Below are 17,360 nucleotides of genomic sequence, written 5' to 3' on the forward strand. Positions count from 1 at the left end.
CTTTGACTGAAGCGGCTCGATCCTGTGTAATAGATCTATTTCCTGCACCAATTGTTTGACCCAGAAATGTGACTTGGTTTTTAGCAATTTTAGCTTTGTCAAAGCTACATTTGTGTCCGCTTTTCTGCAAATAGTCCAACAATGCTGCCAATTCAGTTTGATGCACCTCGTGATCTGTAGAGGCTACCAAAATATCAGCGACATATTGAATCATAGTGGACTGTTTTACTGGACATTCTGGGTCACACAAATCACGTCTGACAGCCTGATGGTATAAAGTTGGGGAATTCTGAAATCCCTGGGGAAAACGTGTCCACTGATATTGTTCATAGTCAACTGTAAAAGCTAACCATGTCTGGCTGTCAGAGTGCAAGGGTACAGAAAAGAATCCATTAGACATATCAATTACAGAAAAAAACCTTACAATCTAATGGTAAGCCATTACAAATTGTAGATGGATCTGTTTGTTTTAACTAGCACTCCTTGCTTCAGCAATTTTTCCACAATAGGTTTTATCCCCTGTATAGCTTCCTTACTGATAAGATATTGTTTGGTAACAGGAGGTGGCGTTCCTGTCAATTTGACTGGTTCAACACCTGTCAAAAACCCACAATCATCTTTGTCTTTAGCCCAAATTGGATGATTCTGTAAGAAAGCATACTCAGGAGTTATTACATTATTGGTAGAAACTTGTGCTGATGAAATTTTTATGCTAGCAGATACTGAGGAAATGTCTAAAGTCAGATGTACTTGTCTGAGTAGATCCATGCCTAGAATTGCACCTGTATTTAATGGAGCACATAGCAATTTTGTAGTCAGAGTCTTTGGACCTAATTGTACATCTATGGACGGGGTTTCATACAAAACAGAATCTTCACCTATTACACCTGTTAAACAAAGTTTAGTTTTCTTGTATGGGATGTTTAAACCTTCAGCCAATTTTATAGGAATTACTGTAATTTCTGCATCTGTATCAAGCAAAAAGTCAATCGCTTTCTCTTGTATGCTACCTTTCACAAAAATTATTTTGTCATTGTGATGGATTACAGGGTAAAGGTAGCTACTCACAGCCCCAACAATTCATTTTTTCCCTGTTCTTTTTGTGCTTTTAGAAGAACCTGAGCGAGCTGTCCTAAAGTTTCTGTGGTCATTGTAGGAATTACTTCAGGATTGTAGGCGGGCTGAGAAAGAGCAGAATTATGCATAACATTTCCTCTACTATCTTTCAACTTCTTTCTACACTCTTTCTCCCAGTGACCTGATCTTTCACAGTAATTGCATTTGCCTTCTCTTTTAGGCCATCTATGGTCATGTTTCCTTGTGCTAAATGTAGCTGCTGCTGCTACTCTCACTTTTTTCTTAACATCTGCATCTCTTTCCCATGTAGCTAAACTGTCTAGATTACTTCTGAGAGTTTTGTTAGACCAAGTGAGATCTAGGGATGGCAAGGCTTTTCTGTACTCCGCTACAAGGCCATCTGACCATATGCGTACTAATGGTCCCTTGTCATCTAGCACACCTTCAGGATAATCAACGATCCCACTGTACGTTACTGCTGACTGACAAGATTTTTCAGTGTATTCACTCACAGTTTCTTCTTTCCTTTGCACGCAGTTAGTGATTCTAGACCAGTCTATTTTGGGTACCATAATAATTTTTAGAATTTTCAAAACACCTTCCCTCAAATCGCCTTTACTGACATGTTGTAATTCAGAAGTAACAGCAGACTCAAAGGTGTTGAATTCAGATTCAGTTAGAATTTGTGACATTAGCTGTGTGACTTCTGCTAATGACATGTCGTAGAGACGCATTTTGCTGATTAATGCTCTTCTAAATTCAGAAACATGTGTGCTTGCTGAGGGTAAGCTCTGGGATAGTCTCTCTATATCTTTAGGTCCAGTGTTGGGAAGGTTACTTTGGAAATGTAATAGGTTACAGATTACAAGTTACCTTGTTTAAAATGTAATAGTAGTGTAACTTTTTCAATTACTTTATTAAAGTAATGTAACTAATTACTTTTGAGTACTTTTTGATTACTTTTCTAAATGTGTGTAAATTAAAGAGTAATAAATAAAAGCATATACATCAACTTAAATAGTTATCTAATAAGCATGTGACGTATTCTGTGTACTAAACTCCTGAAACATTGGTGTTCGTGGACAAAACTATTTTTTGTTTGGACCTGACATTAAAAAAAGGTTTAAATTTTTAATTTGGGGACATGCAAAATAATTAAAAGTTCTCTCCTGAACTGCACCTTCTATACTTCTATTTTTCTCTTCAGTCTCTTTATTTTGCGCCGTTATCCATCTCTCTCATGACTTTAATACTCAAGATTGAACAAAACTATACTTTACAATACAATACTCTACAATACTACAATATCCTAATATTATTAGGAAAAATCCTAATACTGTACACGAGTCATGTTTTTCCCTTACAAAAAATTACCATGCTTTTATTAGCCTATATAAAAGTAAAATAACCTTGTTTTTTTTGGTTTTTTTTGCAAATGGATTTGTATTTATTTTTAAATAAATACATTTGTAAAATAGTTTTACATGTTTGGTCACCACAGTTAAACAATAGTAACCATTTTCTCTGGATTTATAGTTAAATATTCAAATGTTAATTTTCGTAAGGGTTGTGTTGTTGTCTGTCGTAGCTCCCCCTAAACCTATTAAAAACATTTTTTTTTCAGCTAAATTACTACTGTAACATTACAACAGATAATAATGATGTCCTTTATATAGTATTTTGAGTGATGACTGATGAGCAACGTGCTGCTGCTTGATTAAATAAAAAAAAACAAAGACAAAAAAGCATCTTTACAAATGAAACTGACCTGAAACCCTGAACAGGAGTTCTGCTTCTCTGCTCCAGCAGTCCACTCTCTCTCTCCCTCCCTCCCTCTCTCTCTCCCTCCCTCCCTCCCTCTCTCCCTCCCTCTCTCCCTCTCTCCCTCTCTCCCTCTCTCCCTCTCCCTCTCTCCCTCTTTCTCTCTCTCTCTCTCTCTCGCATTGATTACTCGGAGTCTGATCCAAACCGTTTGGCGGAGGCGCGGAGAGCGCGCGAGTCATGACTAACACTTCATGACTTATTAGAGATTTAATTATCAAATGGCGGATTCGCAAATGATCGCTTTAGTATACAATAATGATATTAAATAGTGGGGCAAATCGGCTGCCAGGCCACCGGGAGTTGTCCCGGTTCTCCCGGTGTCCAGTCCGCGCCTGATTTCCACAGACACGCAGAACGTGCAGGAGTCATATATTGCATTTTTGGGGCTTTATATTCACAGACACTAGTCCATGTCATGTTTTGATTCAAGTGTACTGACCTACTTTTGATTTAGTTATCCAAAATGTGGCATATTCCGTCCGCGTTAGGCATTCCGTTTTTATGACTGGATTCTACGAACCAGACTGTGTTTCCGCATCCTGGAAATTATTAGGGCGGTATGTCTTAGAATAGTCAGTGCAATTTGGGAAAGAAATCAGTTAAATCTGTATGTGGATGTGTGTAAATATTCAAATGTAATCCCCTTTGTAATCGTTAAAAATTTCATAAGTAACTGTAATTTAATTACTCATTTTTTCTTAGTAACTGTAACTAATTTCAGTTACAATAATTTTGTAATTAAATTACGTAACGCCGTTACATGTAACTAGTTACTCCCCAACACTGTTTAGGTCCTATAACTTTGGTAACAGTTTGTACCTGGACAACAGAGGGGTTGGGAGCAACACTTTCAGTTACCTCAATTCCCTGAGATCTCCTCCTAGCGCCACATACCTTAACAGAATCTACAGGCACATCAGTTAATGACTGGATGGCTACATCTGTTTCAAAGAAAGTTTGTAAATCAGGATAAATGCTATCAGTCTGACTAACTTCTTCCACATCAGTTTTTTTCTGCAGCTTTGTTGCGGTTAAATTTCTTAGTCAAAGAGGATACTCTAGCTCGGAGCTCTTTGTTCTGTTCCTCTAGTTCTGAGTTACGCTGAGACTGTTGCGTAGCTAGCGCTAAGGCAAATTCTCTGTGGCAGCAGATAATGCCTTTCAAATTGTTCTTGCGAATACATGCTCCTAGTACCTTTTTACACTCATCTACAGACCATGTTTTGTCTGGATGGATATCATATTTCTGTGTTAGTTCTTGTCTAACTTTCTCTGTGACTATTAGGTTAATTTGCACACCTAACAGTGATTCAATCTAGCATTCTTTCTAAACATCTTGTGAGTTTCCTTTTTTTACCACACAATCAAAACACTAAAACTTCTCTGATCAACAGATAGTACCAAAAATGAACAATTCTTCTCTACCGACACAAAGGATAACACAGACTTCTAGCACTTTACGCTAAACTTCCCTGCCGAGACACAGAGGGTAGCAAAATATTAGCATGTGATGCTAATCTTCCCTGCCTAAACAGAGGATTATTTTAATCTCTAAAATATCATTTTTAGAGGGCAACTTAGTTAACCAAACCCTACAGCTGTCTGTTAACTCTTCTCTTACCGGGTCACGGCACCAGAAACTGTTGGGAACTCAGAAACGAAGACCAGGAGACTCTTGGGTAATCTTCAGCAGGATTCTTTATTGAGAACGGTCTGCGTGGCGCTGCAGTAATCAAGAAGTCTAACTTGTCCCTAAGACATTGTAGTTTATGTACATTTTAAGGGGGTGGGATACACAGAGGTGGAGACAAACCTAAACAAAGCATGCAAATGCAATCAGGAAAGTGCCAGACACTGGCATCTTCCCAGCCTTGATCTCATCAGCATAACAGTGTCATTTAAATACAGAGGTGCCTGACAGTATCACTGATACCTTCACATTATCATAGAGACAAAAGGCACAGCTGTGCCTTAAGCTTAAAAAGCCAAATGACAAGTAAGAGCACAAAGACAAAAGGACATTATCTCAGACACCTGATTTTCCTGTTTTACCTCAAAATGTATATCAAAACGTTTTCAGTTCATATGCTATTACATTGGAACCTAGATTTAACATTTTATAAATTTGTAATCCCACAGTGGGGAGACCTGGAATGATCCCCACATCAGATGAACAACTGCTTGTGTAACCCCCACAAAACTCTCTCTACCCAGGGTTTACAGGTTCTCTACTGAACTAAATACTTTCAGTGGGACAATATCCAAGAAAATACCCAAACTCATTAACTAATAGTTTTATTAATTTACAATCATAATATTAAAACCCAGGGGGCAGCAGGTTAATGCAGTCATGACAGGTTAAAAGTAATTAAGAGGCAATGAATGATTTCAACAATATTAACTTCAAGAATAATAAAGTAACAACCAACAGAATATACTCAGCACATGATTTCAGTAGTTGGTCAATACATGCATTAAATATATTCACGTGATCACCTCTCATACATAAGTTCATTACACTGCAAAACCTAATAGTCATAAATACCACACCAATAAATGCATACCAAATATTAATCACCACAAACCGTCAATCATACTCATGCTAAATATCTAGCCGTCGTCAACTGTATAGGAGGCGTATGGAAAAGGATAACCTGCCCACCCCCTTACACACGCACTCCCTCTACACACAAATAGCGCCGGGGGACCATTGGGTTCACACATACATCAGGGCCATCCCCGGCAAACACAGCAGAGACAGACATTAACACCCCATACAATAATAAAAGCAAAATGTACTGCTGGCTTTCTTACCTGCTACCGGACGTGGATTCCGCGTTCAGTGAACTCAACGGCGGCCGCCAAATGTAAACGGGGAAAACCCCAGCAAAATATCCCTCCCGCTCGATTCGCACGGGTCGCACAACAATCTTAAACCCACGTCCCGGCACGGCAGCTTTGGCAAGGAACTCAGCAGCAACAACCCGAAAAACCCTCCCGCAACAACCAATACATCATACATTTATAATGCTTCCCACTAATTACGAATACCACACAGGTGTTCCTTTTCCCCAGCGCGTCATGAGGAAACACGGAGGACGCTCTCAGTATTGCCACTCCCCTTATTTAAGGATGAGCAGCTTACATCCGCCCCCCCCCCTACTGTAAATGTGTCCTCACATTCCTACTCCAATATCTCACATTCTATAATGTTGAGGCAACAGGCCCCTCGTGGCCCGAGTGGACCGTCTGGATTCGGAAGAGTTGACTGGTAAAGTGTTCAAACAAGAGGGGCTTCCCTCCTGTGGGGTCTGTAATGTTGCTTCCTCAATGTCCACATTACCAACAGCCTCTCCGTCCTTCTGTGTGGGTCCCGGCCGACCTATAAGACAACCCCCCACCCAAGGATACACACACCAATTACTATTCATGGGATTAACACCAGAATTAGAATGTGAAACCTCTTTTTCTCTCTCCTCTAAGGACAAGGACATTTCAAACTTACATGGGCTTAACATATTGCGGTGCAACACTCTCTCGCCACCATCACCCCTCTCCCTCTTAACCACGTAAACGGGAATATCAATATATACAACTATATATACATTCCGTTCCCATTTATCGTCCAATTTACCCTGCCCCCTGGCCCTCTTATTTAACACCATGACTCTCTGGCCCGCCAACAATGGTTCCCCCTTGACCCTACGTCAAACCCCCTCTTTTGATAAACTTGAGCCTTCTGAACTTGCTTTCTGGCTTGATTATAGGCAGTCACTAGTTTTTCATGGTTGTTGTGCACCCAGCTGCCAACGGTGCCTGAGAATTCACTTCCCCGGCCCAGCATCACATCAACGGGCAATTTCGCATGTCGGCCAAACATTAAGAAATAAGGGGTATATCCAATAGAGGGATGGGGTGAATTATTGTACGCCTGTACCAACTGATCCCAACGCCACATGCTGATCCCAGTCCTCCTTCTGGTCATCCCTTAATGTCCCCAACATACTCCGCAATTTCTGATTAAAACGCTCACATTGTCCATTTCCTGCTGGATGATAGGGAGTGGTATGCGACTTATGGATGTTGTACAAAGCACATAATTCTTTGATGACTTTTGATTCAAAATTGGGGCCTTGATCGGAGTGCAGTTGATCAAACCCCGCAAAGGGCTTTATAAAATGTCCCCACAACACCCTGGCGGTTGTCACTGCTGTTTGGTCCAGAGTTGGCACTGCGACTGCATAGCGAGTAAAGTGATCCATCATTACTAAAATATTGCACATTCCACTGCGTGCAGGCTCCAATGACAGAAAGTCCACCGAAACAATCTAGAGAGGGTATTCTGATCGTATAACAACAAGGGGGGCATTTACTGTATTGACTGGAGTCTTATGGAGATTGCAGCGGACACATTGGCGGCACCACCGCTCCAGTCCTCGCGCCAGACCTGGCCAGAAGAAACGTTGACGGGCCAAACCCAGAGCCTTTTCCACACCCAGGTGTCCTGCACGGCCAAGTACCCATCCCAGAACTTGATTCTGCAGACACTGAGGTACAATTACTTGTTTCCATTTGTCAAATGTCTTTGGGTCACACACCTCCCTGCACAGCAGTCCTTGATCCACGCAGACACGGGTCCACTGTCGTAGCAGCACTTGGGTAGGCCGGTCTTCAGCTGCTCGCTCGTTTGGAACAGGCCCTCTTCCTCGGTCCATATAGACTCTTGAAAATGTAGGTCAACAATTAATGGTGGAAACAGCCAAGGTGGTGTGATTGGATAAGGGACAGTAACGCAACATATAAATCTCTCAGTGCCCTTCGGCTAGCGCCCCAGTCTGCCCCAGTTAAGCACCTCATTATATTTAAAATCTTTTTGCATTTCTCCTCTACTTTTCTTACATGATCTGTCCAGTTTAATTTAGAGTCAAATATTACCCCTAAAAATCTAAATCTATTTACCTGCTCAATTAGTTTTCCATACATCAAAATCCTAGCGTCCTTAACCCTCTTCCGAGTAAAAACCATCATCTTTGTCTTCTCTACTGAAAATGTAAAACCCCATGAATAAGACCATTCTTCAATCACTCTTACAGATTCCTGCATTTTCTCTTGAATTAGTGTTAAACTCTTACCATTCTTCCAAAGGGCCGCATCATCAGCAAACAATGACTTCCCGATATCATACTTTATTTTACAAAACACATCATTTATCATGAAAGAAAAAGCAATGTGCTTATCACACTACCCTGCGGAGTCCCATTTTCCACTCTAAATTTATTGGACACTGAAGTACCAATTTTTACATGAATATACCTTTCATATAAATAGCTTTTAATCCAATTAAAAGTTCTTCCCTTAATACCAATTTTATATAATTTAATCAATAATCCCTCTTTCCATACCATATCATACGCTTTTTCTATATCTAAAAAAACTGCCATAACAGACTCCTTATTTATTTGAGCTTTTCTAATTTCAGTTTCCAAGCAAAGCACAGGATCCATTGTTTCCCGTCCTTTCCGAAAACCACTCTGATAAAGAGATAAAAGTCCCTTATTTTCAACATAAGTCATTCTTTCTACAATCATCCTTTCCATTATTTTCCCAACCTGCGATGTGAGAGCAACAGGTCTATAGTTTGATGGATTTGTAGGGTCCTTACCTGGTTTTGCTATAGGTATAATAATCGCCTCTTTCCAGCTTATAGGTAATCTGCCTTCTACCCAGACCTTATTATATAATCCTAAAAGTTTAATTTGAGTTAAAAAGCCTAAATGCTTTAACATACTATAGCATATCTGGTCTTTTCCTTGGGCAGTTACTTTTGACTTATCTATTGCACGATTCATTTCTCTTAATGTAAATGGAGTATCCATAGCGTCCTCTGTACTTTCCTTTCTTCTTAGTGCTTCTGGATATGCATCTCCAGTCTCTTCCCTCCCCCGTTTACTCGCCTCTGACAAATTATTAGAACTATAAATTTCCACTAAGGCCTTAACTATCATTTCAGCTTTTTCCTCATTTGTTACAGCTATGACTTCTCCTGATTTTAAAACTGGATACTGCCAATCTTTTCTAATTCCCCTCATTTTCTTTATCATTCCCCACACATCCCCCAATGGAGTCTACCTATACAACTACAATATTCTCTCCAACTATTTCTTTTTGCCTTTTTCACTACTTTCCTAACTTTTTATACTCCATTAATCTTTTAAAGTTGTGCGTTCTCTTCAATCTCTTAAATGCCGTTTCTTTCTTTAATGATTTTACTACATTCTTCTGTCCACCATGGAACTGCTTTCCTATTCATTTTCCCTTTACTTCTTGGAATAGATAACTTAGCCGCTCTCAAAACTACTTCCCTAAACTTAACATCAATTTGATCTATGTCTTGGTTTAGATCTATTTCACTACTTTCCACCTCGCATAAATACTCAAATTTTTCCCATTTAGCTTTATTAAATATCCATTTAGCCTCTCTTTCCTCTACCCTCTCATCACTTCCTACATGTATTTTACATAAAACAGGATAATGGCCACTACCTATAGTCGAATCCTCCCATATCTCCCACTCACAAATACCTGCCACCTCTTTTGACACCAGTGTTAAATCAAGTGCTGAACCTTTGCCTGTGTGAACATCTATTCTTGTTTTCCTCCCATCATTAAGGCACACCATCTCATTTTCTTCCAATAACTGTTCTATTATTTGTCCATTTAAATCAGTTTTTCCTCCTCCCCATAATGAACAATGAGCATTAAAATCACCACATAAAACAAAAACTGATTATCCACTTTTCCTACAATCTGGCATAATTGATCAAAAACTGTTTTCTACACGGATTATAATAATTTATAAAAGAAAGCTGCCCTTGATTAGTCCATATTTTAATTTTGATATACTCTTCTTCCCTTCCTTTTGCGATAACTTGATAAGGAATATTCATTTTGATAAATGTAGCACATCCACCTCCTATACCATTTTCCCTATCACCTCTTACACTAATATAATTATTTATTCTAAAATCTAAATTTAGTGCCAACCAGGTTTCTTGTATACATAACGCATCAGGTGCAATTGGTAATGAATTGATAAAATGTTTAAATTCCTGCCCGTTCGCCACTAAACTTCTCGCATTCCATTGTAGTATAAGAACCATTATGTCAGCCAACAGTTGAAACCTCCTGACTAGCCTGAGCACTTAATTCATTCCTCACCTCTTCCCAGGACAAGTCAGTAAGGTTTAGGTGATTCACAGCTGCCTTTACTATTATTTGTATCCTTTCCGTTTTTGATTTTGTTTCCGTTGTAGCATTGATGACTCCTGCGATGAAAATAATTTACTTCTGTAAATCAATCAGTACTTGACCATCTTTTGTCTGCTCCTGATGATTATTGCTCAGTTTTCCATTTGTCTTGTCTAACTTTCTCTCCTCCCTGTAGTTTACCATCTTGACAGCCTCTGCATACGAAATCTTATTTTGTACTCTAATCTGCTGGATCTCTACCTGCCTCTTCATCACTTCACATCCTCCGTATGCCACACTGTGATTCCCGCCGCAGTTACAGCCTTTCAGTTGTACTTCTCTCCTTCATTTCTGATACTCATGATCCTCACCACATCTAGCGCACCTTCGTTTCTCTTTACAAATCATAGCTGTATGCCCGAACCTCTGGCAGTTAAAACATCTCAAAGGTTTAGGGACATACTCTCTCACATTATATGCCATGTATCCTAATGTTACTTTGTTTGGAAGTATTTCATCTTCAAATTCCAGCAGCACACTTTCACACTGTCTTGTCTTATCCCATTTTTAAAGTTATGTAATCTGCTTACATTTTTCAATTTTCCTCCTTTCAAGTTTGCTTTTATTTCCTCCATATTAACATTCACAGGAATCCCCCAAATCACCCCTCTATTCCGCATGTATCTCTTCTCCACACGACTCACACTTATCACTTTATGTCTTCCTATCTCTTTCATTCTACACACCCTTTCTCTTTGTTCTTCATTTATACACATCATTAGTAAATAACCGTCTCTCAAAACTTTAGCCATCTTGACATCTCCAATCTGATTTTTCAATATTGTAGTTAACTTCACTGGACTCATGTCATGTACTCCTTTTTCTTCACTAAATCTAAGTATTACATTGAACTCAGCATCATCCCCCTCCATATTACCATTAATTTCATCAGAATTACTCATCTTTTTAAATTTCTTTGACCCCACTTTTACAATCGCGCTTCCCCGTTTATCTACTTGTCTATTCATTTCCTGATTAAACTCCATATGATCTTCACTCTCAGTTTCATCAGATTCTCCCCATTCTGGCCCATTCACAGCACAGCTTTACCTACCCACCGCTGCTATCACTGCTTTGCCGTGTTTTCCCATCTCTTTCAATATAGCTCCTTGTCTTCTTTTCATTAACGAACGAACAGTCGATGAGACTTTGTCATTCTGTGTGTCTTCCAACCGAGTGCGGTTCCTGGAGCTCCGAAGAGTGACCGTCCGCAGGCTCACAAGCGCTCCTTGCTGAACAAACAACTCAAAATGGCCCCGGGCCGTCCTCCAAAGAGCGATTCTGCACCTCCACACACATTTCACTGCACTGTAAACTTTTACAGCTCCCTGTTCGCCCCATGAAATCAAATCTCTGCTCAACATACCCACCTTCTTCTTCTTCTTCTTCTTTTTGATGTTTAACGGCGGCTTGCAACCAACTTAAATAGGTGCATTACCGCCACCTTCTGCTCCGGAGTGTGGACCAGAGTTTTACAATCTATTCACCAAACCCGTTTCTTTAATAAAATCGAAGAAAACTTTACTATTTATTTCACTTGCCCATTTTATTAAAACCTTAAAATTTATTTCCTGCTTTACCTTCTTTCTTAATTCTTCTATCATTATTCCTCTTTCTTGCTCATATCTTCTACAATCAAGAAATACATGAGTTACTGTTTCTTCAACCTTACAGATTTCACATAACCCGTTTGGGTGTTTCCCTATTATTTTAAGTGTGCTATTTAAATTTGAGTGCCCTAATAATATTCTGCTGAAAATAATCTCTTCTTTCCTTGACTTACCTATACTCTTTATACTTTGATTTACCTTGTTTAATAAACTGAAAAGGAATCTACCCTTTGTCCCATTGTTCCACTCTACTTGCCATTCTTCTATCAGTTTACTCCAGATTAAAACCTTCATCTCTGATTTACTTAATGGAACTTGTAACTCTATTATATCTTTCTGTAAAGCTTGTTTTGCTAATATATCCACTTCTTCATTTCCCCTTATTCCTATGTGTGCTGGAATCCACATAAAACTGATTGATATACCATTTTGGACAATTCTTGAATGCATATGTAGTATATTAAAAAGAATATCTTGATGATTAGATTTGTAAGATCTCAAGCTCTTCAAAACTGAAACTGAATCTGTACAAATTAAAACATTGTCAGGTTTTATTTCCTCTACCCACTGTAATGCCAAAAGGATTCCTATCAATTCAACAGTATAAACTGCCAAATGATTTGATGTTCGCTTTACTCCACTAATCCACTGATTACTAGTAACTTTGACTAAAAAAGCAGCCCCAGTTGTTTGATGTTCTGGATCTTTTGATCCATCTGTATATACTTGTATATGTCGAGGATATTGGGCTCTGATATATTCTGAGAAAGCATATCTAAAGTCAACTTCTCTTTCTGTTCTTTTAACCTCCAGCAGATGCAGATCTATATGAGGTGTTATATAAACCCATGGTTCATAATCCTGGATTTCAACTGTTGGACTCATCTTGATATTATTTACCTGTAATTCTTCTGCATAAATTTTACTACACCACCCAAAGCTTGTTAAACATCTTACATTTTGTTCCCAACAATTCTTTAAAACCACTTTTGTAGGGTGTTCATCTTTATGCCCCTGGAGGTTAGCCCAGTAATTAATCATTAATTGTTTCCTTCTAATCTCTAGTGGCATCTCTCCTACCAGGACTTGTAAAGCTGATATGGGTGTAGTCTTTACTGCTCCACAACATTGTCTCATTGCTTGAGCTTGGATTTTACAAAGTTTTCCTAACAGGTTTTTTGATGCAGAACCATATACCACACAGCCATAATCAAAAACAGACCGAATCATTGCTACATATATAGTTTTTAAAGAAGAAAAACTTGCCCCCCATTCCACTCCACGTATACATCTCATGATATTTAAAACCTTCTGACATTTCTCAACTATTTTATTAATATGTTCAGTCCATATAAGTTTTACATCAAAATAAACATACCCACCTGCCATAATAAAGGTCCTTAAATGGTATAGATACTATCCTTTCATTGGTATATGAACTTTAACCCCACCAACCAATGAGATCGCTAGTACTGTCGCTATCATTTGATTGGTGCACCAACTGTACATCAACCAACCAATAAAAGATTTATCCTGCCACAATAGTAATATCATAGTAATATCATAGTGCTCCGGTTACCAGTGGTGTGAAGAAGCCTCATCGTTACAGGCCCAGTATTGTACTTGCAGTACTTCTATTAATATATATTTTCTAGATTCTGATCTTCCACTCAGTATACTTGTAAATGCAAAATATGAATCTGAACAGATCACAACTGTTGTTGCTTGGATTTCTTCCACTCACTGTAAAGCTTTCTGAAAAAAAAGCTCTCTCTGCAAAGCTGTCACAGGAGAGGATCTAAAAGATCACAACATATTCAAGGGCTTGGTTCTGAATCTCCTCTATCCTGGTTAGTAATGAAGCTGATGCTGAGCCATATGTTATTCTACAATAATCAATTGATGACAAGTTTACAGTTTAGTCTTTTAAGAGAATGTTGTAGCTGGACTCTGATTTGACGTAACGAGTGACGTATAGTAGAACCGCCCAAGATTGTGGTTTCACTTCGGTCCGCTAGCGAAGTATAAACTCCCGTTCTCTGGGCTTAATTCAGAGAGTGTGTGTTTGAGAAATTAATTATGATAATGTTCGGAAGAGGAAAAGGCGGTAAAGGACTTTGCTGCTGGTTCACAATATTTCCTTTATTACCTCTTTCTGAAGAAAATGCAGAAAATCAATCAAAGGAACAGGATCTGATGGAGATGATGGTGTAAAGCACGAGCTGGTGGATGGGATTAACATTTCAAAGCCTCTGATTGGCTCTTAGGTGGCCAATGAAATAAGTGGGTTGGTCAATGGAGACACGCAATCACAGACCGCCGTTTTCCCTTCAGAAATTAACATAGAGCAAAATACTCCCGTGTTGTCATAAAAATTGATTATGGTTTTGTCTGTATAGGTGAAGTCAGCTATGGAATGATGGTCCGTGTACGTTTTGATAGTTTGTTATCCAATTTGAAATGAAATAAGCAGAAACGAGAAAATGGCCCCTTTATTCAATTAAATCTGTGTGTTGAAGCTGCACTAGAACAGCGCCGAGCGGGAGAGGATCACTGACCAGTGTTCAGTCAGCAGTCAGAACTTGGGTACCAATGATGGTCAAATACATTTTTACTGAAAATGACCCGCGAGTTTGATTGACAGGACGATAGCGGAGACAATTAAAAACGCAAAATAACTTCTGTTAACAAATCAGGCAAAGGGAACATACAAATGTTTGCTATTTTGTTTTTATTTAGCAAATATAAATCTGACTTCATTAACTGTAGCACAGCAAAAAAAAAAAAAAGAAAAAAAAAAGAGAAAAATATATTAATGTAAAAAGCAGTATTTATGAATATACTGTATATGCAAGAGATATCATGTTAGCCACACAGTCTTGGTAAAAACACAGTCATTATTTAATAAGACAGAACATGTTATATTTAACTATCTGACAAGTGCACGATTACTGTTTAATTACTGTACAGCATCAGACGAATCATCTAATAATGTAATAACTTGAAGAGCAGTTTCACTTAAAGCTGTTAAACAAAAGTGCTTAAATGGAAAATGATTGAATATATATTACAGATAGATCTGTGTACAGATAATATGATAATATCTGTAAAGTATTTCAATCAAGCATGTGCATAATCAGTTCACTCATTATCATTTCTGAAGCAATGCAAGCATTACTGTGTCTGTGCTGTGAATCTCTTTTAGTCGTCTGGTGTCTTCTCTGAACTCAGGGACCTTTAAACAGATCGAAGATGATGATTTATGCAGCTGATGTGAATAATGAACTCATTCATTTGACATTTTATAGTCATCACAAACAACTGAACCAAATAACAAATACGTTTAAAATGTATAAGAACCAATTTATGCCACGATCTGCAGGAACGAGTGTAAATTATGAGTGTGTTATCAGTTATTGTAAAATCATTGAACATTTAACAGAATACTTACATGTTTTATTAATCTTCTTCTGACCCTTTTTCCAAAAAGCTAGAGCAGAAGTTGCATCACCAACTCCAGCATCAGCATCTGAAGAACACAAATGATTAATAATATTAAAATAATGATACAATGTATGATTTTTACATTTCTTCAACAAGTCAAGTGACTTTAGGAGTCATTCTGATCTGTAGCAGAAGCGGTGCATGGTGGTTATTTTGTAATGTGAGTGGTTTGTCTGTAATAGTGTTTATCTCACCTCTATCTGTGTTCTGCTTCAGTTCAGAGTACAAAGTGTCTCCAGACTCACTGCTCTTCCCTGACAGACAACAACAGAGAGACAACGAATCAACATAATGATATACATCTGCAACACTAATAAATGATAATCCATGATCACATCAAACCACAAAGAAACAGAAGTGTGTATTAATAAATAATGTTAGCACCGATCATGAAAAACAACAGGACGTTATCTGACTCTACAACAACACACAGACGTGACTGATGCAGTACATTATGAAAAAGTTGCATGAATTGGCTCTATTAGTGCAGTTTATGACTGTAAAGAGTTTATTTTCCTGATATTATAACATCATTACATCTGAGTTAAATGTGACGAATCGTTCAGACAGTTGTGTTTAGATGCAGTTTGTCGTGTGTTAACCTTTGCCTTTGGTTTTCTTCTTGTCCTGTATATTGATCTCTGCGTAAGTCAAATCACTGGGTCCTGCAGGATTAATATCTACAAAACAGAAGATCAATCAGATTATTCAGAACATTCTGGAAATATTGTACTTCAGGAAAAACTCAATCTCACCTTTACTTTTGCATTTCTTTCCTCTTTTTCCAACTTCTGAGTATGTCACATTATTTGACTCTGATTTAGCTGGAAAAATAAAAATGATATTATTTTGAAATAAATGAGCACTTCTTTATTTGTTGAACTAGAAATGAAATAATGTGGTTAAATACTGATTATATTGTACAGGTGAAGTTAAGAGTGTTTTTTAACCTTTGTCCATCTTTTTCTTAACAGTGACCTCTGAATATGTGACATCTGTCCAGGGCTCTGAATCATCTGAAACAAACAAGTCAAGCCAACGTGACTGAACGATATTTGATGATTTTTTAATTATGTGTGTATAAATAAAGTATAAGACTCAACCTTTGTCTTTCTTATTCACTTCAGTCACATCATCATAAATGTGATCAGAATCTGCTGGACAGAAAACACACATTTGAGGAATAAAAGATAAAAAACAAATATTATATGAAGCTTATAGTGATAGTTCAAATTAATGAAAATATCTTTCTTTGTGTGCTCCACAGATGACAGAAAGTCATACAGACTTGGAAAGACATGAATAATTATTTGTTGTATGTGAACTATCTCTTTTAATAATGAGTTATTGAGGCTGACCAGACTGTAGAGGAAAGATCTCCAGTTGAGATTGTGCAGATTGATTTGGGACTGATGTCTGGTTAAAGTTACGCTGCTGATCTATAACAGAAACAAAGAGCATTATGATCACTCGAGAGGATCTGCAGTGACTCTTTAGTCTGATATTTAGATCTTCTCATGATTCTTTACTCAGAAACTTTATTGCTGCTGTTCAGTTGTATTAATCATGTTCTGAACTGCTCCACACCTTTGTTCTTCTTGTATCTCCACATCAGCAGCAGTGAGAGGAAGAACAACAGACAAACACTCGATCCCACAACCACACCAGTGACCAGAAGAGAAGATGAAGCTGCTGAGACTGGAGAACATGATCAGATCTGTTCATTAGTGACACACCGTATCATAATATTACAATAAGACATGAAATCACTCATTATTTCCAGACCTCTGACTGAGATCCAGCTGTGCAGTGACTGTCCTCTCTCTGTTTTACAGTAGTAGAAACCCTCGTCTGACTCTGAGACAGTCGTGATGATCATCTCTCCTGTCGTCTGATTCTGGACGAGTGATCCGTCTTTATAGAAATCAGCTCTGAGGATCGAGGAGATTGTAGATCGATGTAAACAGTGTAGAGTCAGAGTATGTCCCTCAATCACAGGATCAACAGAACTCTCCAGAATCACATCACCATCTACAC

General features: G+C 38.2%; 1 protein-coding gene across 1 annotated transcript in view; it reads right to left on the reverse strand.

Moving 5' to 3' along the window:
• LOC132096054 (Fc receptor-like protein 5) overlaps nucleotides 1–17,360 on the reverse strand; it is a 154,522-nt gene that overhangs the window by 56,510 nt on the left and 80,652 nt on the right. Inside the window, exons 12-16 of the mRNA XM_059501175.1 lie at nucleotides 17,109–17,354; nucleotides 16,911–17,021; nucleotides 16,682–16,762; nucleotides 16,427–16,477; nucleotides 16,274–16,339 (exon numbers count right to left, since the gene is read on the reverse strand). Coding sequence (XP_059357158.1) covers nucleotides 16,274–16,339; nucleotides 16,427–16,477; nucleotides 16,682–16,762; nucleotides 16,911–17,021; nucleotides 17,109–17,354 — 555 coding nt within the window. The remainder of the gene's footprint in view (nucleotides 1–16,273; nucleotides 16,340–16,426; nucleotides 16,478–16,681; nucleotides 16,763–16,910; nucleotides 17,022–17,108; nucleotides 17,355–17,360) is intronic.

The sequence above is a fragment of the Carassius carassius genome, chromosome 2 (assembly GCF_963082965.1).
Source record: "Carassius carassius chromosome 2, fCarCar2.1, whole genome shotgun sequence".
Lineage (NCBI taxonomy): Eukaryota > Metazoa > Chordata > Actinopteri > Cypriniformes > Cyprinidae > Carassius > Carassius carassius.